The sequence below is a fragment of the Lissotriton vulgaris genome, chromosome 6 (genome assembly GCF_964263255.1).
Source record: "Lissotriton vulgaris chromosome 6, aLisVul1.2, whole genome shotgun sequence".
In the NCBI taxonomy this organism is placed as follows: Eukaryota; Metazoa; Chordata; class Amphibia; order Caudata; family Salamandridae; genus Lissotriton; species Lissotriton vulgaris.
The window spans coordinates 785,042,551-785,067,291 of record NC_141694.1 but is presented as its reverse complement, the minus strand read 5'-3'; the positions used below and the strand labels follow the sequence as shown (position 1 = coordinate 785,067,291).

Sequence of the window (24,741 nt, the reverse complement as noted above, 5' to 3'; positions counted from 1 at the left end):
AGAATTCAGAAATAAATATTGTTTGCTATGAGTAGTAATTCAAAAGAACATTTGGTATGCAGGAAGGATTGGGTTCCCAGCACCATGTTTGCTTTTTGAGAAACTGTATTATTAAGAAGCAGAGATGACCTGAAATTCACTGACTCTTGTGGCCAGAACAGTAGTCTCTAAAAAGGCCCTTTTGCACGTTAAGAGCTTTATACCTAAAGAACAAGTTACTTACCTTCGGTAACGCTTTATCTGGTGGATACAGTATCTGCCTATGGATTCCTTACATTGTGAATATCCCCTTGCGTCAGCAACATTCGGAAATTCTTTTGTAGCTTCGCTCCGACGTGGACAACGTCATAGAGGCACGGCATCGCCTGCGGCTCGGCTGACGTCACCGGCTCCATAATAGGCCCACGTGGGCGTGATGACATCAGTTCTGCCCTTTTTTCCGTGCCTTCGAGAAACACACGGACGGATAAACAACAGTAGATATACACACAAAGTACATAGTACCAAATATACACAATAACACACAGAGTGTGTAGCCAATGAAGGAAAGCAATTATAATAACACATTTCCTTTGACAATAAAATATTAACATTACAATAAATCAGGTATAGAAGAGTGGACAACGGGGAGGCAGGTGGGTCAGTGAGGAATCCACAGGCAGATACTGTATCCACCAGAAAAAGCGTTACCGAAGGTAAGTAACTTGTTCTTCTGATGGATACATCTGCTAGTGGATTCCTCACCTTGTGAATAGAGTCCCACAGCAGTCCCCACTCCCGGAGGAGGGTGTCCACTCTCCTATACCAGAAAAACCTGGAGGACGGAGCGTGCAAAGTGGCCGTCCCTCCTCACTTCGGAATCCAAGCAGTAATGCTACGCGAAAGTGTGGAGGGTACGCCAAGTCGCTGCTCTACAAATGTCCTCTACAGGTACACCCCTAGACGAAGCAGATGTAGCAGATCTTGCTCTAGTGGAATGAGCTCTTAAACCTTCAGGAGGTTCCTTACCCGCCAGAGAGTAGCAAATCTTGATACATAAGACAATCCATCTCGACAGTGTGCGCTTGTGCACCACCTTGCCTCTTCTGGCACCATCAAAACCAACAAAGAGCTGGTCATCCACTCTGAACTCTCTGGTTCTGTCCAGGTAGAAGCTCACTGCCCTCTTAGGGTCCAAGCAAAGGAAGGGTGAGGGGGAGGATAGAAGGTAGGGAGGGTAATGGACTGCCCTAGATGGAAGGGAGTTACCACCTTCGGCAGAAAAGCAGCCCTGGTCCTGAGAACTATTCGTTCAGCATGAGTGGTCAAGAATGGGGGCTTTGAACTAAGAGCTTGAAGCTCACTTACCCTCCTTGCCGAGGTAATTGCGATCAGAAAGACCGTCTTAAAAGACAACAATCTCAAGGGACACTTGTGCAAAGGTACAAAAGGTTAACCCATTAAGAAAGTAAGCACAAGATTCAAGTCCCATTGAGGCACAATAAAGGGAGTAAGACCCTTTAAAAATCTTAATACTACAGGAGATTTAAATAAGGATGGCTGATCCGGCAGACAGAGAAATGTAGACAAAGCTGAAAGATAACCTTTGACCGTAGCCTCAGCAAATACTTGCTGAGCCAAAGAGAGTGCAAATTGAAGTATGTCAGACAAACGAGCCCTCAAAGGATCGATGGACTTCTCTCCACACCAAGCAACACATTTAGACCACCTATAAGAGTAGATAGACTTGGTGGAGTCACGTCTGGCTGGTAAGATGACATCCACCACATCATGTGGGAGAGAAAAGGAATTCAGGTTGCCCCGTTCAATCTCCAGGCATGAAGGTATAAGGTCTGGAGGTGGGGGTGTAGAACCTGCCCCTCCATCTGTGAGAGGAGGTCTGCCCTGAGAGGGAGACGGAGCAGTGGGCACGAGGAGAGGTGGAGAAGATCTGTGTACCACACCCTTCTTGGCCAATCCGGGGCGATCAATATAACTTAGGCCCGGTCTTGGCGAATCTTCCTCAGTACCCGAGGAATCAAGGGTATGGGTGGAAACGCGTAAAGGAGTTGAGACTTCCAACTCAACAGAAACGCGTCTCCTAGTGCTCCTTGCATCGGAAACTAGAGACTGCAGAATGACGGGCAGTGAGCATTCTCGTGAGTGGCAAACAGGTCCACCCGAGGAGTTCCCCACGTCCGAAAGACGAAACGAACCACCTCCCGGTGAAGCCTCTACTCGTGGCCGGCTGAGAACTGCCGACTGAGACTGTCTGTACGCACGTTCAGAACTCCGGCGAGATGATTTTCCAGACAAATCTGATGGTCCTGGACCCAGGACCAGAGACGCAGAGCCTCTCTGCAGAGACACTGCGATCCCACTTCTCCCTGCTTGTTGACATACCATATCGCGGTCGTGTTGTCCGTCAGGACTTGAAACGACTGACCGCGAAGGGATGGGGGGAAGGCCTTGAGTGCCAAACGTATTGCCCGTAACACTAGAAGGTTGATGTGAAGCAACCTTTCCTCTGGAGACCAAAGACCCTTGACCTCCAGATCCCCCAGATGAGCACCCCACCCTAGAGTGGATGCATCCGTTATCACTGCGGCCACCGATGAGGTAGCTGAAAAGGCTTTCCTTGCCTTCCACACTCCACCAAGACAGATCCGCCGCAGCTTCTCTGGAGATTCTGACTGACTCCCTGTGATCTCCGTTGTGCTGATACCACTGCCTGAGGCACCACTGGAGCGCCCTCATATGCCAGCGTGCATGGTTGACCAACAGAATGCAAAAAGCCATCAGACCGAGCAGACAAAGGACCTTCAGGACTGGAACAACCGCTCCATTGTGAAATAAAGGAATCATTTCCTGTATGTCGCGAATTCGTTGTGGAGGAGGAAATGCCTGACATACAATTGTATCCAGTACCGCACCTCGGAACAGGTTGCGCTGGGAGGGCACCAGGTGAGATTTGGGTACATTTATCGAAAAACCCAACCTGTACATCAACTGAGTTGTAACCTGCAGATGATGGAGCACCTTCTCTGGAGATTCCGCTTTGATCAGCCAATCATCCAAATAAGGGAATACCATTATCCCTGACTTTCTGAGATGTGCCACCACCACAGCCATCACCTTGGTGAAGACTCGAGGCGCAGTAGTAAGACCAAACGGATAGACCGCAAACTGGTAGTGTTACGATCCCACCGTAAAACAGGGATACTTCCTGTGCGACTTCAGGATTGGAATATGAAAATGCGCATCCTGCAAGTCGATCGACACCATCCAGTCTTCTTCCAGCAGCGCCTGGAGAACCTGTGCAAGGGTGAGCATCTTGAACTTCTCCTGCTTCAGGTAAAGGTTCAAGATCCTGAGATCCAGGATTGGACGAAGCCTGCCATCCTTCTTGGGGATCAGGAAATACCGGGAGTAGCACCCCTGACCCCTTTCCTGCTCTGGAACCACCTCTATCGCACCCTTTTTGAACAGTACTTGTACCTCTTCCTGAAGGAGCAACAGATGGTCCTCCGAGCAAAAACCCTGGCAAGGAGGGTAATTGAGAGGGAATTCCCGAAAGGGAAGAGCATACCCATTCTCTACGAGATTGGGTATGCTATGAGAACCCAAAGATCTGATGTAACCGATTCCCGTAGAAAATAAGTAAGCCGACCCCCTACAGGACCCACATGTTCCGGAATGACGGATCTAGGGCTACTTTGCTGTTGTAGGTGGGGGGTGGGCATTAGAGGAGGAAGTAGAGGAGGAAGTAGAGGAGGAGGAGGCTTGACCTCCACGTGGACGGCCCCTTTGTCTACCCCTGTAGGACTTGTACAAAGAATTTTGTTGCTGCTGCTGCTGTTGGTTCTGCTTATAGGTACGAAAAGTAGACCTTCCAAAACCCTTGTACTTCTTGGTGAAAGAGCCTCTAGTCTGCAGACCCAAAGATCTTGATGTCGCTCTGCTATCCTTAAACCTTTCCAAGGCAGCATCAGCTTTCTTTCCGAAAAGGCCTGTGCCATCAAAAGGCAAATCCATCAGAGCAGCCTGAACATCAGCTGAAAACTCGGAAGTCTTTAACCAAGCAGCTCTTCTAGTGGCAATCGAAGACCCCATGATCCTAGCCACTGAATCCGCCGTGTCCATACCACTTTGTATGACCTGACGATCTGCAGCCTGCGTGTCAGATACCACTTCACTAAAGTTCTTCCTATCCTCCACAGAAAGCTTAGATGATAGCTGCATCACTGTGTCCATCAAAGCATGAACATATCTGCCTAGCAGACAAGTAGCATTCGTCGATTTTAGGGCCATACTACTTGACGAAAACACCTTCTTCGCATTTTTATCTTGCTTTTTAGAGTCTTTATCTCCAGGAACCTGGGGAAAAGCACCTGCCGATCTCTTTGAGCAAGCAGCCTGAACAACCAAACTCTCTGGTAAAGGATGAGTGGACAAGAATTCAGGATCTCCAGGTGCCACCCTATAGCATCTTGCACCTGATTTTGACACCGCAGGAGCAGTAAGAGGCCTATTCCAGACTTCCAATATAAGTTCAGTTAGAGCCTCAGTAAATGGAAGAGTTGGCTCAATCACAGAGGACGGAGAATGGAGAACCTCAGTAAGGATGTTAGACTTGTACTCCACATATGGTAAAGTCAAATTTAAGAGTTCTGCAGCTTTCTTAATCACCACATGGTAAGGAGCCACATCCTTAGAAAGAGTATCAGATACAGTGGGCAACTCCCATTTCGGTGAAAGTTTCAGACCACTTGCATCCTGCAACTCTTCAAAGTAATCCTCCTGATCCTGAAGTTCGCCTTCTTCAACCTCAGGTTCCTCATAATTTCTTTCCTCCATAAGGCGCTGCGCTCTACGCCTCGACCACTCCATCCTAATCAACGTTGCCGGATCCGGTAAAGACTCCGACGGAATCGGGCCGGCATCAAATGAGGAGCTGGAGCCGCCTTTGAATGAGAAGCTGGACTTCGAAGCCGACTCCGATCGAGACCCCGACCTCGACCGCGACCTCGTCTTCGACTTCGACCTCAAGCGTCTTGATCTTGACCTCGAAGTCCTCTTGGTATTCTTATCCCTTAATTTTGGCAAGAAGGAGTTTCGCCTCTCGTTCTCGAAGAGCCTTTGGGTTCATCTTCGAATAGGAACGACAACCCTTCACGACGTGATCCGAGCCCAGACACCACAAACAGTCACCACGAGGATCAGTAATGGACATCATCCTGGCACACGAATTGCATGGCTTGAATCCTGTCTTCTTCGATGACATCTCGACGGAAGACAGCACTCCAACAGATACAGGAAACCACAACAGTAACAAAGTTACTATACGCACAACAGAAGATCCCAAGAAACCGTTAGCGTCGACGACGCGGAAAAAAGGGAACTGATGTCATCACACCGACGTAGGCCTAATAAGGAGTCGGTGATGTCAGTCGGAGTCGCGCGCGATGCCGTGATCCTATGACATCGTCCACGCTGGCGTGCTACAAAAGAATTTTCCGAACGTTGCTGAAGCAGGGGGATATTCACAAGGTGAGGAATCCACTGGCAGATGTATCTATCAGAATGCGTGTTCACGAGATATTTCCCCCTGAGCACGTAAACAGCATTCGCGAAAAGGAAAAAAGCATCACGAACGGGCGGAACAAGCAATTCCGCGTGTTCGCAGAACTCTGCGTGCTCGTGGAGATTTTTTACCGTTTTGGGGAGCTTTGCGTAGCACGACTACGCAAATTCCGCCCACCCCTTCATAGAACCCACAGAGGAGGAAGGTTTAGCAATAGCAGAGTAACAAAAAACAAACAAAAAAAAAAACGAACAAGTGAGGGTCCCTGTAGAAAATAAGGAAAAGTGTAGCAGCGTAAGCAAAAACGCACTCCCTTCTAATAAAGGCAGCATAACATGACGGTTTATAGAGATACCTATATAGGATGTATAAAATATGTGTAAAAACACACACATAGAGAGAGAGAGCGAGAGAGAGAGTGAGAGAGAGGGGAGAGAGAGAGAGAGTGAGAGAGAGAGAGAGAGAGAGAGGAGAGATAAATAGATATACACTGTATAATAAAATATTCTTAAGTAGGGGACATATAAACGTCCACAAAATCGGTCAAGGACCGAAGATGTGGCAACGACGAGCTGGCAAACAGCTGCATGGTACCATATAAAAGAATAGAGGGAGTGGAAGATACCACACACCCTAAAAAATAAAAGCGACTGGACATAAAACAACGCTACCAACTTAATGGGCGAAATCAGGCGGCTGAGAGATAACTGAAATAGAAAATAGCAGGTGAAAAACAAGCCTGCTAGAATAGATAAACGAAGGCTACTATCTGGGACTATAAAAAGATCAAGTTGAACAAAGGCCAATACAGGGAGGGCCTATTCAGATAAGTAGTCTGCATCTTAAAGAAAGAATATCAGACAGAAAAAGTGACCTGGCTAAAGCAGTGGATTAAAGACGGAGTAAATAGTTGTGGAAGTCCATATGCCACAAGTGGAGTTCCAAAACTAAAAGATCAGTATAAGGAACTGAAATAACAGATGGAGTGGCAGTGCATACAGCATAACAAGCAAGTAGCCCATATAAACATTTTATTTAAGGTAGACAGGACCCATACACTGGCTGGAAGGTATACACTACACACAGAAAAAAAACCTTTAGTATACCAGGACTATGGAGGAGAAAGGGAGAGAAGAGAGAGAGGGAGAAAAATCCATGCACAAAAAGAGAGCTTCAATATTTATGGTACAACCTGTGCCCAGTCAACAATTCCTGTGAGAGCATGAGTGAGGATCTTGACATCACCAAAGATTGTCATTGTCCAAACTTATCAGTTGAAGGAATGACGAACCCCCAAGGGGTTGTAACTTAATCAGCGCTCATGAGAAAGGATGGAAACTCCCCAGAAACTAATCTGAAAGGTACACCAAACCTCTGTACAAACCAAACCCAAGAGAGGGTGGTCAAGGTGTCCATGGGCGAAAAGAAAAAATTGCCATGGCTACCCTCCTCAAAAGCTCAGCAAAAGCAAATCTAATCTCAGTAGCAAGGCCGGAAGGAGGAAACAAGCCAGAGGAAGGGGAAGATTCGAAGTCACTAGCCTCACTCAGCATAGATATCCAATTAAACCCCTGAGGAGGCCAAGATGTGTCTGTCATGGGTAGAAGAAGGCCAATCTCATCTCCATCTTCACAAAAACACTGATCTCCTGAAGGAGAAACAGTTGGGGGATCCTCTGAAGAAGGCGGAAAATAGCCCAAGGTGACTCGTTCCACTGACAGTGTCAGCGACTCCGTCCGGCGTCAATGTGGTGCCACCTTGGTGTCGGTGAGGAGAGATGTAGTAGCGCCGATTGCTGCCTGTGGAGTTGACGTTGGAGCTGGCTCATCAGGAACAGACGTCGCATGAGGTAACCTCGAAGCGCTGAGCACTGGAGTCGATAGGGATCCTACAATGGATTTAGAGACCCTCGCTGATGCTGAGGGAGTCCCCGCTGGTGTGGATTCAGTCAGGGCTCCTTTGGCATCCTTGGTGCTGAGACACACACCAGAGGGAGGCGGAGATCCAAAGATGGCATGAAGGGAGGGATAATATTCCCTTTTCTGGTTCAGAGTTGCCCTGGCTCCAGGGAATACTAGAAGCAGCGGGTGGACTCTCGCTTTGACTCCTCAACCAGAGGTCAGGGATGGGTTTCAGAGATGTTAAGCATACATAGTGAAGTCAGGGAATTCCATGACTTTGACCACTTACGTCGCAACTTACCTTTGGACATCGAGATCGAAGGATGCTTGTGGGAAGGACTGCTGGTTCGGGCCCTTGAGCATTTCATGGAACGAGAAGGTGACCGCAAACAACACGGAGCCTGCTACAACCTCACTGATAAGAGCTTCATGCAGGTTCCTGCAACACCTTTGGATGAAGTTGGCGACAGGAGTCGCACTCCTCTGAGTCATGATTTTTGCAAATATGAGGGTCTGTGGCCGACACCTGCCATCCACAAGACCCACAGGGTTTGTACCCTGAGGACATCCAGAAAAACAAACAGTTTTGTCGACAAAAATGTCGAGATAGGCCCAAAAAACAACCAGAGGCCCTTCTCTCCGGATCTGGGTAGGAAGAGTGGAAAGGAAGAAACTGACATCAGCGCGTCAGGGGAGAGCTTATAAGGACTCTGTCAATGTCACATCTGGAAGACGATGTCACTACGGAGTCACACGACACCCTCTACTGACGTGCAAGGGTACTGCTGTAGAAATTTTCCAGATCCTGTCTGGCATCTGGGGATAATTCAAAGGTAAGGAATCTGTGACTAGATGTCTCTATCAGATAATCACACATCTGGCACCAATTGTCTAGGTTTTGTGTGTCCCACTGTGGGACAGTAAGATGCAACAAGGGCATACTTCTTCTGATCGAGATCATTCTCACTTATAATTCACATACTTGCATTTACTGTTATTTCATGTGCTGTTAGTTAATTCAAAGGGAAGCTTTGCTGCCTGGAATGATTCAAGGGGCACATGCATCAATGAAAATTGCATTCGCAAAGTGTGCGAATCGCAAAATTCGACCGTTTTCAAATGTAATTTCATTATTTGGGATGTATCACAATTTTTGCATTGTTCGCAATTTAAGAAATCGCAAAATTGCGATTTCTTCAATTGCGATTGCATTTAAGGAATCTTTGCTCCCCCTAAGTGCGAATTCGCACTTAGGGGGAGCAAATTACCACGAGGTTGAACCTCATGGTAATTTGCGAAAACTTAAATGCACTAATGTGCATTTTTCAAAGTTTCATGTTGTGCACACACATGCCCTTAGGGCATGTGTGTGCACAACATATGTGCACAGATTGATTTCAGGGGTGCAACAGGGTGTCCTTTGGACACCCCTGCACCCTTGAAATCGCATTCTCAATTTGCGATTTGCAAATTGCTAATCGCAAATTGAGAATGTCTTCCTATTCAGTCCTATGGACCTCTAGGCCCATAGGAATGAATGGGGAGCTATTCCTTAATTGCGATTCGCAATTTGCGAGTCGCAATTAAGGAATTATAAGAAATCGCAATTTATTTAGCAATTTCTTCATGCATAGCCATTTGCGATTCCTTATTAGCGATTCCTTATTTTTCGCTAATGAGGAATCGCAAATGGCCATGTTGATGCATGTGGGCCTAAGTAACTAAACTGTATTACAGACAGAATTCAAGATAATATTTATCATATACAAAAATTTCCATACTTATAACTGCCTCACATAGTACGTCGGGTGCCCTGAAATGAATTGCACTATGGTAATACCAATATTTCACCAAAACCCTCAGAAAATACCAGCCATCTACTTCCTGTTACCCTTCTTACTTACTCTACCACCCTCTCCTTAACAACAGTGCATAGCCCTCCTAACCAATCTCTTGTGGATTCACTCACTCATCTACTGTGAAATAAGGGCCAACTACAAACATGTATATTACTGTCTTTTGCTTTTGACTTCAATGGCCACTCTAGGATTCCTGAGACAGTGGGTGCTCACTCCCTCTTTTAAGAGCACAATATATAATTCATCATTATTCCAACATCAGTAGCACATCCATGACTATAAACCATATTGAAACATGCATTAATACAAGTTAGTGGAGCACCTCCATGCACACCAACAACAGGATTACATGCATGAATACACATAAGCACCTCTAGGGATGTAAGCAATTATAGATCAGGCACGAGTACAAGAAATAGTAGCACACCTATGAGTAAAACACTAGTAGTAGGTACATGAATAGAAACAATGGGAGGACATGTGAATCCAAACCATAGATGAATCCAAATAAAGAGTAGAATCCCATGGATACATGCAATAGTACCAAAGGCATGTAAGAGAGCAGCACATCCAACACTACTAATAACAGTAGTATGTACATAAATAAAAACAACTGGTGAATATACATGAAAACAAATAATTGCACCTCGTCCATAAATACATACTAATAGTACAACCACGAACATTACCACTAGTAGAAAATAAATTAATAAAAATAAGAGCGGCAAACACATCAATAATAATACTAATACACTCATAAATATAAATAATGGTAGAATAGGCATGAACACAAGCAAAAGTACCTCATGTGAATACAAACCATATATGAAATTATACAAATAAGAGTAGCATAGGCATGAACACAAACTACAGTAGCACATGTGAATACAAAGGATATATGATTTAATGTAAATAGGAGTAGCCCATTCATGGATCCAAACAGTAGAACCAAAAGTCTGTATGAAGGTAGCGAACTCAACTAATAACAGTGGCATGCTGATAAAAACTACTGAACTACATACACGACTACAGGTAATAGCAGCTCATCCGTGATAGTATCATTAGTAGAACACACAAGACGAAAAGTACCAGTAGCCCCACTGTGCATGCAAACTATGGCAACACATGCATCAATACAAAAAATAGCAACACACCAATAAATACAAAGTGGCATGTCTGCCAATGCAAACATGACCACAAACACTAAAAGCATGTCTCTGAGCACACACAAAAGCAACACACCTATGTGTACAAACAACTGCAGCACATCCATGACGATAATCAATAGTGGCATGCACACCTAAACAAACAATAGCGCCACGTAAATGAATACAAAAAACTGTAGCAAATACATGAATACCAACAAGAGTAGCACCTTCATGAACACTAATAATAGTGGGACAGTCATGCCTACAGACAATTGTCTCAGACATCCCTCGATGACCCCATTTTTACTGACACCGGAACACACTTAAAAAAAAACGATGCACAAGCAAACATACTTGCATTTCAGTTTCATACGCATAAGGATTGGCGGGGTCTTTCAAAAACAATACTTACATTCAGTTCTTCCTGGGAAGCCATTTTGTAGTAGCGCCCTCTGAACTCGGCGGCAAACTCGAGGGATGATGTTACCGAGCAGTCAACCAGCTCACCCCTTTGAGCCAGGCTGACAGGACAGTATTGTGCAAATACTCCCAGCCGAGACTGCAGCTCTTGTGAAGTTATACAGAGGTTATTAATACTGGCCGCTTTCCCTGTTAATGACAAGAGAAAATTACCCAATAATCATAAGAACGAATAAAACGTGCAGACCAATCTAATATTTGTGTCTTAGCGTAAAGTAAGATTAGCATTTCGATATTTATATCAGGTCAATATTGCAGGGGCCTCATTTATGAAAAGTGACGCATCGCTGCGAGAAATCAGCGATGCGTCACTTTTCATTGCGACCTCCTTGCGACCCCAATGATGCGTCATATTTACAATATGACGCATCATTGCGCAAGGAATTACAGATACGTCAATATTTCTGACGTATCTGTAAGCGCAAAAGTGACGCATTGCTGGAGTGTGTCACAAAAGTGACGCATCTCCAGCAATGCGTCCTTTCACATGGGGAAAGCCCCATGTGAAAGGGCTTGCGTCAGTCTTACGCCTGCTGTGAGGCAGGCGCAAGATTTTGACGCAACAGCATCCTAAAAGTGACGCAGTGAAATCTCATGGATTTCACTGCGTCACTATTACGAGGCTTTTTGCGGGGGAACACCCCCTCTGCATACATTATACCTGACGCAGGTATAATGTAGCGCAGGGGTTTACAAAGTGACGCATCTGCTTAGATGCGTCACTTTGTAAATAGTGCGCAACTGGAGGCATGTTTTACGCCGCCGATGCGTCACAAAAAGTGACGCACCGGCGGCGTAAAAGTGACGCGCGGCCTCATAAATGAGGCCCCAAGTACTTTTAGCATCGACATTACCACTTCATTAAACTATTTAGCATTTGTAACAGGAGCACATTATGTGCCTAATTAGGAGAAACAATGTGCTTCCACAGTAATAATGGCTGCTCTTTTACTCATCCCACCACTCGGCACAAATCAGGCCAACAAATGTTTTATGTTGAATTGTACGGTACAAATGTGCTGCTGCGCATGCAATATATGGCAAGGGTCCAGACGAGAACCCAGTAGATGGTTTTGGAAAGTCTGTACTATGAATACTGTGGAACATATCAACTCGAAATACCTTAATGGAAAAATATGTTAAGGGCAGCCAGCATCACATGAAGTGAACACTGGGTCCGCTGATATAAGGCCAGTCTCTGGCATTTTGGGCTGACTTGAGTATTAAATAGTTGAAGAACTGCAGCAACGCAATTTTACCACCCTGGTAAATAGTTGCTTATTACTGGAACTTTAAAGGTATTTACTGGTTTTGGCTGGAAACATAAGAGCATTTGATGAGTTCTCTATATAAAAAAAAAACAGAATGCAAACAGTACCGTACAAAAAATAACATTACAACCCAACTAAAGCATAAAAGGACACAATACAGTGAAATAGTAAAAACATTAATGCAACACACAATCTCTGATCAACACAATAACACAATGAAATACCGTATCACAAAAACACAACAGCAAAAAAAACACCACAACACATCTTCAAAAAAACAACATGGGGCACAAGCAATATGCACAGATATTCTTGGACACATTATCACTTCCATCAATCTGCTTTCGTAATACAGTGGTAAAATTAGTTTGCACCAAGTGCTGGCTTAATTTAGCACCAAGGACATGAAATTGCGCCACTCCAAAACCTTTTGTGGTTCGGCCCCAAACTCTTTAACCAAATAACTAATAGGTTAGGCCCTAAAAGAGTGGCCCAGGCGAGAGAGCTGCCTCACAAGTTGATGACAGTGGATCCAGAGAGAAATGGTAACCATTGAAGCAGTTCAAGTGTTTTTTTTTTTAATTTGACAGTGCTGAGTAAACTGTGAGCTGAAAATAAACATGTACAGAGTGGCTACTCACCTTCTTTTATCCTCTCCAGATAATCCTGGAGGCATTTGATGCTCGCCTGGATTTCCTCGGTCACTTTGTTCCAGATCCACCACTTGCTGCGCCATGAATCAATCTCACACCAGTTCTGATGCTGCTGGTCGTAGAACTCCCTGATGGCCTTGTTCTCTTGCTTATACCAAGAATTGCGCGCCGTCAGGATCTGGGGGCTGTCCAGGACAGGATAAGGCCTACGATAAAAAAGCAAAATGCTGATGATACTACAAAAAAAAAATCTTATTTCACTGGCATTACCTGCCATAAAGTGAGCTTTGATTATGATTCGAGACACAAGGTGGAATTTACATTAGCCAAAAACAACATTTGAAAGAAAAAACAGAGTACATCCCCTATTATTTGTGTCAACATCAACTCAACTAGGCCAGCTCAATTTAAATGATTGCCTAGCTTTCATTCCAGGTAGAGCTCTGATGCCCCATTTCCTCACAGAGTAAAACATGGCCTCACTTAACAGCCTTATTATTCCCATCAATACCCACCTTCCCCCGCCCTCAATCTCCTACCCTCAGAGGGTACCAATATCAATCAATGGCATTTGTTGGAATTAATTGAAGCCCGTTCGCAAGTCAGCACAATCTAAAATATTTGTAAATAATAATAAAAAAATTACTTTTGGGCTGCAATTAAACAGGTAAACTGAAAGATGAGGTATTAATGACCTATTACCTACCTTGGCTGATGCAAATACCATACATCTGTATTAAGAGAATAGACTTTGAGACCTCGCACATAGGGGCCTATTATGATGGCGTGCCAGTATGGTGGGCACATTCTAGTTGGCCTTGCGCGACCCCCGCACCTCTGGCAGTCGGTCCCGTTAAGTTGCGCCATCGAAATGGGGCCCTTAGAGCGCAGAGCAATGTCTAAAGAGCACTGTTCAAGCGCTGATCTACAATAGCACCACGGAAAACTCTTTTAGGATCCAAAGAAGTTCCCCAGATGATATTCAAACAGACTTTCAGACTTCTGGACATGTATGAAGAACGCAAATTTCGACAATGCTTCTCTGATAGGAGGGCACACTGTATGAGAAAGGCAGAGGGATATTGCACAACAACACAGTAAGAAAACGGAAAGACATGAGGCATGCACAGACCAGGGGCGTACATGTAAACTCATGAAAATGATATGTAACTTTTAATGTGCTCATGGTGTGACTAACTTTAATGCTCAGGGATTTCAAAGGGAAGTTTTGACAAAAAGTGTATTTAATGTAAATTTAGGGACAGCAACATCAGTCTATAAATCAATGCCACATTGATCTTTCAACTAAACAGTAAGGAATTAACGCACATGTCTATCAGGTGTGCGTTAATGAACAAGTTACTTACCTTCGGTAACGCTTTTTCTGGTAGATACAGTATCTGCCTGTGGATTCCTCACCTTATGAATACCCCCTTGTGTCAGCAACATTCGGAAACATTTTTGTAGCTTCGCGCCGACGTGGACGACGTCATAGAGGCACGGCATAGCACGCGACTCCGCTGACGTCACCGACACTACAATAGGCCCACGCCGGCGTGATGACATCAGTTCCGCCCTTTTTTCCGTGCCTTCGAGGCACACGGACGGACCAATGACAGTAGAAATATACACAGTATACACAGTACACAAATATCAAGGTAACACACACAGTGTGAAACAAATGCAATAAAACATTTGAAATAATCAATTCTTTGACAATAAAGTAAATACATTACAGTAACTCTGGTATAGAAGAGTGGACAACGGGGAGGCGGGTGGGTCAGTGAGGAATCCACAGGCAGATACTGTATCTACCAGAAAAAGCGTTACCGAAGGTAAGTAACTTGTTCTTCTGATAGATACATCTGCCAGTGGATTCCTCACCTTGTGAATAGAGTTCCACAGCAGTCCCCACTCCCGGAGGAGGGTGTCCACTCATCTACACCAAAAAATCCTGGAGGACAGAGCGCGCAAAGTGACCTTCCCTCGGCATCCAAGCAGTAATGCTTCTCGAAAGTGTGGAGGGAGGTCCAAGTCGCGGCCCTACAAATATCTTCTACAGGTACACCCCTAGACAATGCAGAAGTTGACGACTTTGCTGTAGTAGAGTGAGCTCTTACACCCTCTGGAGGTTCCTTACCGGCCAAAGAGTAGCAGATCTTTATACAGAGGATGATCCATCTTGAAAGAGTGCGCTTGTGCACCGCTCTTCCTTTCTTGCAGCCAGCAAATCCAACGAAGAGCTGGTCGTCCACTCGATAGTCTCTAGTCCTATCAAGATAAAAGCTCACCTCCCTCTTAGGGTCCAGACGGTATAGTCTCTCCTCCTCTTTGGAAGGGTGAGGGGGAGGATAGAAGGTAGGAAGGGTAATAGACTGTCCTAGATGGAAGGGAGTTACCACCTTAGGGAGAAAAGCAGCCCTGGTCCTAAGAACCATTCGTTCAGCATGAATGGTCAAGAATGGGGGCTTGGAACTAAGAGCTTGAAGCTCACTTACCCTCCTTGCCGAGGTGATCGCAACCAGAAAGACCGTCTTAAAAGACAAAAGCCTCATGGGACACTTGTGTAAGGGTTCGAAGGGAGAACCCATCAAGTAGGTTAAAACAAGATTTAAATCCCATTGAGGCACAATAAAGGGAGTAGGAGGGAACTTATTTGTGAGGCCCTTTAAAAACCTTAAAACCACAGGAGACTTGAAAAGAGACGGCTGATCCGGCAAACAGAGAAATGCCGACAATGCCGAAACATAACCCTTCACTGTGGCAACAGCAAAACCCTGCTGTGCTAAAGAAAGAGCAAACTGTAAAATATCAGACAAACAAGCCTTCAAATGGTCAACAGACTTCTCCCCACACCAAGAGACAAATTTAGACCATCTATATGAATAAATGGATTTAGTGGAGTCACGCCTAGCCGAAAGAATGACATCCACCACATCGTGTGGGAGAGAAAAGGAATTCAGGTTGCCCCGTTCAATCTCCAGGCATGAAGGTGTAAGGTCTGGAGGTGGGGGTGTAGAACCTGCCCCTCCAACTGAGAGAGGAGATCTGCCCTGAACGGGAGACGGAGCGGAGGGCGAGAGGAGAGGTGGAGAAGATCCGTGTACCACACCCTTCTTGGCCAATCTGGGGCGACCAGAATAACTTGGGCCCGGTCTTTGTGAATCTTCCTCAGAACCCGAGGAATCAAAGGTATGGGAGGAAACGCGTAAAGGAGTTGACTTCCCCAACTCAACTGAAACGCGTCCCCCAATGCTCCTTGCATCAGATACTGGAGACTGCAGAATGACGGGCAGTGAGCATTCTCGTGAGTGGCGAACAGGTCTACCTGAGGAGTTCCCCACTCCGAAAGACGTGACAAACCACCTCCGGGTGAAGCCTCCACTCGTGGTCGGCCAAGAATTGCCAACTGAGACTGTCTGCACGCACGTTCAGAACTCCGGCCAGATGATTCGCCATCAGACAAATCTGATAGTCCTGAACCCAGGACCAGAGACGCAGAGCCTCACTGCAGAGACACTGCGACCCCACTCCTCCCTGCTTCTTGACAAACCACATCGCGGTCGTATTGTCCGTCAGGACTTGAACTGACCGACCGCGAAGGGAAGGGAGGAAGGCCTTGAGTGCCAAACGAATCGCCCGTAACTCTAGAAGGTTGATGTGAAGCAACCTTTCCTCTGGAGACCAAAGACCTTTGACCTCCAGATCCCCCAGATGAGCACCCCACCCTAGAGTGGATGCATCCGTAATCACTGTGGCCACCAAGGGAGGCAGATCAAAAGGTTTTCCCTGAGACAGATTGCATTCCACTCTCCACCAAGATAGATCCGCTGCAATTTCTCTGGAGATCCTCACAGACTCCCTGAGATCTCCGTTGTGTTGATACCACTGCCTGCGGAGGCACCACTGGAGAGCCCTCATGTGCCAGCGTGCATGTTTTTTTTTTTTTTTTTTTTAAACCTTTATTGAACATTTGCAATCAAATACAGACACGGGCCTACAACCCCCAGGGGCTGGCCGCTAAGCAGTTCAGTACGGTATTACAATCCAACTTCAGACCCAGTTTCCCAGGGGAGCATAGTAACTCCATCCACTAAGCGCAGTGGTCGCAAAGGCAGTTCAATTCGGAAACAGGATAGAAGGTTTTCATTTTATAATATAAAATAGAAAGGATCAGGTGTCGTACAGTGTCTCGGATTACAAAAGGGGGGCGAACAGAAGAACAACGTGTCCACAATGAGTTCACTATCATGTAAGTCAGCGGCGTTAAGACATGCGACATCAGGATAAACCAGCATATTATTAATGTCCACACCATCGTTATTGTCCGTCCCACAACACCAAAACCTTGGAGAAGTTAAGGTACAGATGTAGAAATAAGGATGTAGAAAAAGCCGAACCCACTACACTAACCCGGAAAAGGAAAAAGAAAGGAAAGGCCAGAGAAGAGAAAGAAGAAAAAAAAGAGGCCATAGAACAAAGATAAAAAACGAGATTCCCACCCCCACACCCCCCCACCCTGCACCTCTGCAAATGACTACGGCCACCCCCCTCGCAGCGTGCCTGTCGCCCAGTAACCAGAGCCCGAAATATAGAAAGAAAAGGGAAAGAAAGGAAAAGGAAAAGAACCCCCACCCGAAAGGGGAGTTTGGAGGAGGGCATAGTTCTACGGACTCCCGGCCTCCTTCCCCCGTCGTAGCCAGCCCTGCCCCGGATTCCGTTAGGTCAATAAAACAATCCCGTTAACCACAGTACCACAATGAGAAACCCAGACATTAATCTCAGCCCTGGCCCAGTCGATCGAATTCCCTGAAGACATCAATTAAGGAAAGCTCATTCCCCAAAACATCACAAAAGTCAGCAGAACAGGAGTACACAGATGTAGATGGCTGGTACCACTGTTGCCCCTCCCTACCACCGAAGCCAAGCTTTACACCATCCGCCATCTTGAAAGACCGATGGGGGAGGGGAACAAACACGGTCCGAAACAGCGTACAATACAAAGTAGAAGGTTCCAAAATGGGGACGGCATGTAAATGTTCCGAGGGGTACAAAATCGGGGGTCCCAACGGATCAATTGGGTGTCCAGGCATATTACAGTCAGGTAGATCCACTGCAATAGGGGTAAACACTGCTTCCAATGCCGGGTCCGAATACACCTCCGAAGCGTCTATTGAGAAGCGGGCTGGCTGCCGGGTCACAGGCGTCAAGTCAGGAACCGGTCCCAAGCCTGTGATTCCATCCGTTGCGGACAACAAACGGAAAGTCTGGACTTTGATAGTTTCCTTAAGTGCCACGAGTGCCTCCAGCACCGTCCGCAATGACGGGCCAGTTCGAGCCTGTTCCGCTAGACTCCTTTCGTCCTCCAACATGGTGTTCCCCACGGAGAGGCGCCTTCTCCGGGGCAAAATTAGGCGGAGCAGGAGTAGGCCATGAGGGACTGACGGTTAGCGAGCAGTAGTACGCAGCGAGGCACCGACCCGGGGGAACGGCGATGTGAATGCCGGACCCCCGGTCAGGGACCCCCGCGACACAGCACCGTGCGTCACTCGTCACCTCACCGTCTGTAGGGCACCAGGCAGCCGATGGTAGCAAAACAATCAGAAAAGTCCGAGTGTTCCAGAGACCGAACCCAACCACCTTCAGCAGTCCGTTGTTATTCAACTCGGACTCGGCAGAGCCAGCACTCGAGACCCCGGCTTCTCTGCTGGGTTAGGCCTCGAATGCGACCATCGATGTAGCTCCGCTCCACAACGGCGGAGAAACTCCGGGATTGCACCACTGGAGTGCGGGTCGGATCACACACACAGATCCGGTGCAGGTAATCAGGATAAGCAACAGGATGATAGAGCAAAGGACGGAGGTCAGCGGAGCCGGGAGACTATGCGGCCATCTTGGTTGGTGTCGTAGCTCCTCCCCCAGCGCGCATGGTTGACCAACAGAATGCAAGAAACCATCAGACCGAGCAGGCAAAGGACCTTCAGGACTAGAACGACAGCTCCATTGTAAAATAAAGGAATCATTTCCTGTATGTCGCGAATCTTTTGAGGAGGAGGAAATGCATGACATACAGTTGTGTCCAGTACAGCACCTATGAACAGGTTGCGCTGGGAGGGCACCAGGTGAGACTTGGGTACATTTATTGAAAAACACAAATGGTACAACAACTGAGTTGTCTCCTGCAGATGCTGGAGCACTTTCTCTGACGACTCTGCTTTGATCAGCCAGTCGTCCAAATAGGGAAATACTGGAATCCCGACCTTCTGAGATGTGCAGCCACCACCGCCATCACCTTGGTGAAGACTCGAGGCGCAGTAGTAATTCCAAAAGGAAGGACCGCAAACTGATAATGTTGCGATCCCACCGTAAAACGGAGATTCTTCCTGTGCGACTTCAGGATTGGGAGGTGAAAATACGCATCCTGCAAGTCGAGCGACACCATCCAGTCTTCTTCCAGCAGCGCCTGAAAAACCTGCGCAAGGGTGAGGACCTTGAACTTCTCTTGTTTCAGATAAAGATTCAAGATCCTGAGATCCAGGATTGGACAAAGTCTGCCATCCTTCTTGGGAATCAGTAAATACCAGGAGTAGCATCCCTGACCCCTTTCCTGCGCTGGCACCACCTCTATCGCACCTTTTCTTAATAGTGTCTGCACTTCCTTCTGCAGAAGTAAGAGGTGTTCCTCCGTGCAAAAACCTTGACAAGGAGGGTAATTGGGAGAGAATTCCCGAAAGGGAAGAGCATACCCATTTTCTACGAGATTGAGAACCCAAAGATCTGATGTAACCGATTCCCAATCCCGTAGAAAGTGGGTAAGCTGACCCCCCACCGGACCCGGATGATCCTGAATGGCGGATCTAGGGCTGCTTTTCTGAGGCTGGGGGGTCGGAGGAGGTGGAGGAGGAAGAGGCTTGACGTCCTCGAGGACAAGCTCTTTGTTTACCCCAGTACGACTTGTACAAGGGATTCTGCTGCTGCTGTTGTTGCTGCTGCTGCTGACCTTGCCGATAGGAGCGAAAGGAAGATCGTCCGAATCCTCTGAACCTTCTGGTAGAAGAATCCCTGGTCTGAAGTCCTAAAGATTTGGCAGTAGCCTTACTGTCCTTAAATCTTTCTAAGGATGTATCAGCCTTTTTTCCAAAGAGTCCACCATCATCAAACAGCAGATCTAACAAAGCAGCTTGAACATCTGCTGAAAAATCTGAAGATTTTAGCCAAGCAGATTTTCTTGTGGCAACCGCAGTACCCATAATGCGTGCCACCGAATCCGCAGTGTCCAGCCCACTTTGTATCACTTGGCGAGCCGCTGCCTGTGCATCCGTTAACACCTCATCAAAATCCTTCCTGCTGTCAACAGGGATCTTAGGTGCCAGAAGACGCAGTGTATCCATGAGAGCATGCACATATCTCCCCATAAGGCAAGTGGCATTGGTTGACTTTAATGCCATACTCGCAGAAGAAAAGGTCTTTTTTGCAACCTGATCTTGTTTCTTGGCATCCTTATCCCCAGGCACTTGTGGGAATGCACCCACAGTCTTTTTGGAACAGGCTGCCTGGATTATCAAACTCTCAGGTGAAGGATGAGAAGTTAGAAAAGCAGGGTCTTCAGGAGCGACCCTGTACCTTCTTGCCACACCCTTGGATACTGCTGGTGCTGTTAAAGGCTTTTTCCAAACTTCCGTAATAGGCTCCGTTAAAGCTTCATTAAATGGGAGCAACGGTTCCACCACAGAACTTGGTGAATGCAGAACCTCAGTCAGTAGATTGGATTTATATTCTACTGTAGGTAGAGTCAAATTCAAAAGTTCTGCTGCCTTCCTCATAACCAAGTGATAAGGCTGAACGTCTTTTGAAGGGGCATCAGACACGGTATACAACGTTTAGCACGCATTTTTTACCACGCACTACCATTACAACGCAGGCATTACCACGCATACCATTACAACGCATTGCGCTGGGGGGCGCTCTAGGATAGGGAATAAGTTTAATTTTATATCCAACACCTTCCCTAGTGTCCACGGGGACTGGAGTTGGAATATAAAATTATACTTACCACTATCCAGCACCTCAAAGCGCTATGCGTTGTAACGGTATTCGTTGTAAATACCGCGTTGTAAAGGTATGCGTGGTAATAGTATGCGTGCTAACGTCATACATCCATCAGGCACAGAAGGTAATACTCACTCGGGAGAAAACTCCAGGCCACTAGCCTCCGCCAGATCCTCGAAACAGTCCTCCTCAAGCTCACCTTCTTCCATCTCAGCTTGAGCCTCTGTATATCTCTGCTCCTCCATGAGGCACTGAGCTTCCCTCCTGGACCTTTCTTTTACACGCCACGCCGTTGGATCCACCAACGACTCCGACGGAGCCGGAACCGACGTCGGTATCGAATCCGATGGTACAGAGGGTTGGTCTCGAGGTCGACTCGGAGCAGACGACGTTGGTATCGGCGTCGACGACCTCGGCGGAGCCGGGTATTGCCACTGCGGTGTCGGAGCCAGCATGTTGGGCATAAATGGAGCCGGAGCATAGGAGTGAGGAACTCCTAAATTAAATGCTAGTGGACCCATGGGACCCAAAGGTGCGCCAGTGGGGTACCAAGCCCTTGAAAAGACGCCATACATAGCGTTCAAAAATGCTGATGGGTCTTGGCCTGGGGCCGGAAAAGGTGGCGAAAGACCCTCAGGCTGTCCTTTGATGAGGTTGGCCTGGGACGGTGCCGGAGATGGAACTGGAGACGGAGCCGGTGACTGAACCTGCGACTCCGAAGGCGAGGCCTCACCTTCAGGATCCAAGTCTTCCTCCGGAGGAATCACCTTCGAACGTACCTTCTTGGGTGATTTCGACCTCGAGTCCGAATCCTCACCGGAGTGACGTCGGGACTTATGTCTTCTTTTCTTATGTTTCTTCCTTGACTTCGAAGCGCGATCTGAAGATGACTTCGAAGTCGACTCCACCCGAGACCTTGATCTCGACTTCGATCTCGACCTTGACCTCGCCCTTCTCGAACTAGACCTCAAACACTTTCTTTCTTTGTCACCTTTCAGCTTTGCTACCAGTAGCTTGGCCTCTGTCTCACGCAGAGCCTTCAGGTTCATCTTTCGACAGGAAGAACATCCATCTACATCATGGTCCGAACTTAGACACCAGATGCAATCTTCGTGTGGGTCCGTGATAGACATCATTTTCCCACATTCTCTGCAAGGCTTAAAACCGGTCTTCATTGTCGACATCGCCAAGGACACAAAGAAACAGGAAAGTGATGAAAATAGCAACAAAGTTACTAAAAGGCTACAGAGATTCCCCGAAACCGTTAGCGTCGACGACGCGGAAAAAAGGGAACTGATGTCATCACGCCCGTGTGGGCCTATTGTAGTGTCGGTGACGTCAGCGGAGTTGCGTGCGATGCCGTGCCTCTATGACGTCGTCCACGTCCATGTCGGCGCAAAGCTACAAAAATAATTTCTGAATGTTGCTGACGCAAGGGGATATTTACAAGATGAGGAATCCACTGGCAGATGTATCTATCAGAAATTAAAGATACTGGATATTACTCTTTGAGAAACTAGGCTTTTACATATGTACTCGCAACACAGAGTATTAATAGTTATTATTATAGCCAGGGTATATAAGGCCACAAGGCTGGAAGGACAAAACAGGGCTTTCCTGGTTTCCTCCAACTTTATTGCTTCCAGAGGGTGTATAAGGCGATTCTTTCAAGGATCTTAATTGGTCAAACTTTGGGGGAACCAAACATAACACTACGATAGAAAATAAGACTCAAACTTCAGTTTCCCCGCATGCACAACATATGCTTGACCAAACCCTAAGTAGAGATAACCCAACAGTAGGATACTTATTTCAGGGAAGCATAAATGATGACCAGTAAGTCAAAATTTTCTCGTGCAATGTTGCAGCGTTAAGATCCAAATTAAATTACCCGGAATAGAGCAAGATGGTGAGCAGCAGCCACATTTGCATGTTTCAAGAAACCTGGGCAACCGAGCAAATACATAGGGTGGGGTTCACCAAATTTAGTGTTGAAGCCAGACCATCACCCACAGGTAGGCCCGCTGGAGGTTTGTTAATCTGGATCAAGACTAGCTTGGTATGAGAAATAAATAGGCTCACAGGACATAGTGGGAATTGATTTGGCACTACTATAAGGAAATTTGAATATCAGACTAATTTATTTATATAACCATTTTAATAGTCAACATAAGTCCTCAGACAAAATAGCAACGCTACCCAGTTTTCTGGTTAGTTCAAGACAGAGTGCTACCTTATAGTGGCTGATGATTTTCATACAACATACAAACCCATAGATTTTGTCCAGGAAATAGTGCAGGAGGAAGAGCTAGCTATAGGAAGTAAAAGATTATGGATACCGCCTATTAAAAGATGCACAAAGGTTGGCCAACAAGTCCTGTCCTTTACACTTACTTATGGGGTGTGCGCTTGTAATGGGTGGACACCCCAAGATCTTGAAGCTAATATTACCTTCAAAAGGGGAAATCTCACGAGTAGGATTGATTTTATCATGGTGGACTTGGACCTTTGGCCTAATGTTTATGATATGGTTGTTTTAAACCACCTGGATAGGGACCACAATGCACTGGTCCTGAGGTTGGCCAAGTATCACAATAATGTCCTCCCAGGCTAACCCAGTGTCGGCTCTTGTTGTTACTACCATAATAACAGGGGAATTAAATTGGCCCAAGTAGCAGCTGACGAGAAGTCGCTTTCTGGCATTTATACAGAGGTGGATTAAACTCTTACTGCTTTGGGAAATTCTAACCTAAATTATGAAAGCATCATGGTTAGCATCTCTCTTTTATTAAATAGAATGAAGTGCCATTTCAACAGACAATGTAAAACACATATAAATAGGCGTAATGTTGCGTCTTGGTACAATGAGTAATGTAGACCAGCTAGAATAGAGCTAAGTGCAGCTGTAAAGAAGGGAATTAGGATTAATATACCAGAAAGAAGAAGAATCTACAAGAAGATGCAGAATTAGGCAAAAACAAAACTGGGAGGTAGAGAACAGGCTTCCAGGCTGAAGGATTGCCAATCATTTTGGCTCTTACTCTCCAAAGAGGTACACACTTGGTTAAATAAGAGGATTTTTACATACAGCCCCATGTCTGGGAAGAGCACTTTCGGAATCTATATTGTGGAAAGGACAGGGTGTCTGAGTCTGAGAATATACTGGTTGGGAGGGATTGCCCCTTGGAGCCAGTAGTAGGGGACATTGTCAAGTTCACCTTAGAGAAAACTGTGATTGCAAGTAGCACACCTCAGTCTGGGAAAGCACCGGGGCTGGATGGAATATCGGGAGATTTACATCGCACAGAGCCTAACATATGCGGCCCATTACTCCACTTAGGGCCCAATGTAGGTAATTTCATTTTACCGGTTCATAAATACCGATTGATACCGAATCGGCATTTATGAATCGGGAAACTGTATGTAGGTAAAAAATGGAAAAAATAAACCGAATCGGAAACAGTCGGAATCCCGACTCGGTAAGTACCGATTCGGTAATCTCCGAATCGTTAATCACCGATTCGGTATCACCCATTCAACCCTATTGGCCTCCAGGCCATAGGAATGAATGGGAGATACCGAATGGGAGATTACCGATTCGGAGATTACCGAATCAGTATTTACCGAATCAGTAAAAGCCGATCTCGAAAATTCGAATGGAAGACATGTGAGCCAATCAACCAATCAGGGACACCCACCACACCCCACAACAAAGCTACTGTGAAATCAACCAATCAGATGCAAGTACCACACCCAGTACCTGGAGTTGGCCACACCCATGCAGGTGCAGAGCCACAGAACTGTTTGGAGAGCTGGA

The 24,741-nt window shown here is 46.4% G+C and overlaps 1 protein-coding gene across 3 annotated transcripts in view; it reads right to left on the bottom strand.

Annotated features, from left to right (window-relative positions):
* Positions 1-24,741, bottom strand: part of AK9 (adenylate kinase 9) — a 1,394,796-nt gene that overhangs the window by 60,217 nt on the left and 1,309,838 nt on the right. For all 3 annotated transcript variants that reach the window (XM_086926806.1, XM_086926808.1, XM_086926807.1), the window contains exons 38-39: positions 12,864-13,081; positions 10,884-11,080 (exon numbers count right to left, since the gene is read on the bottom strand). In XM_086926806.1, coding sequence (XP_086782932.1) covers positions 10,884-11,080; positions 12,864-13,081 — 415 coding nt within the window. The remainder of the gene's footprint in view (positions 1-10,883; positions 11,081-12,863; positions 13,082-24,741) is intronic.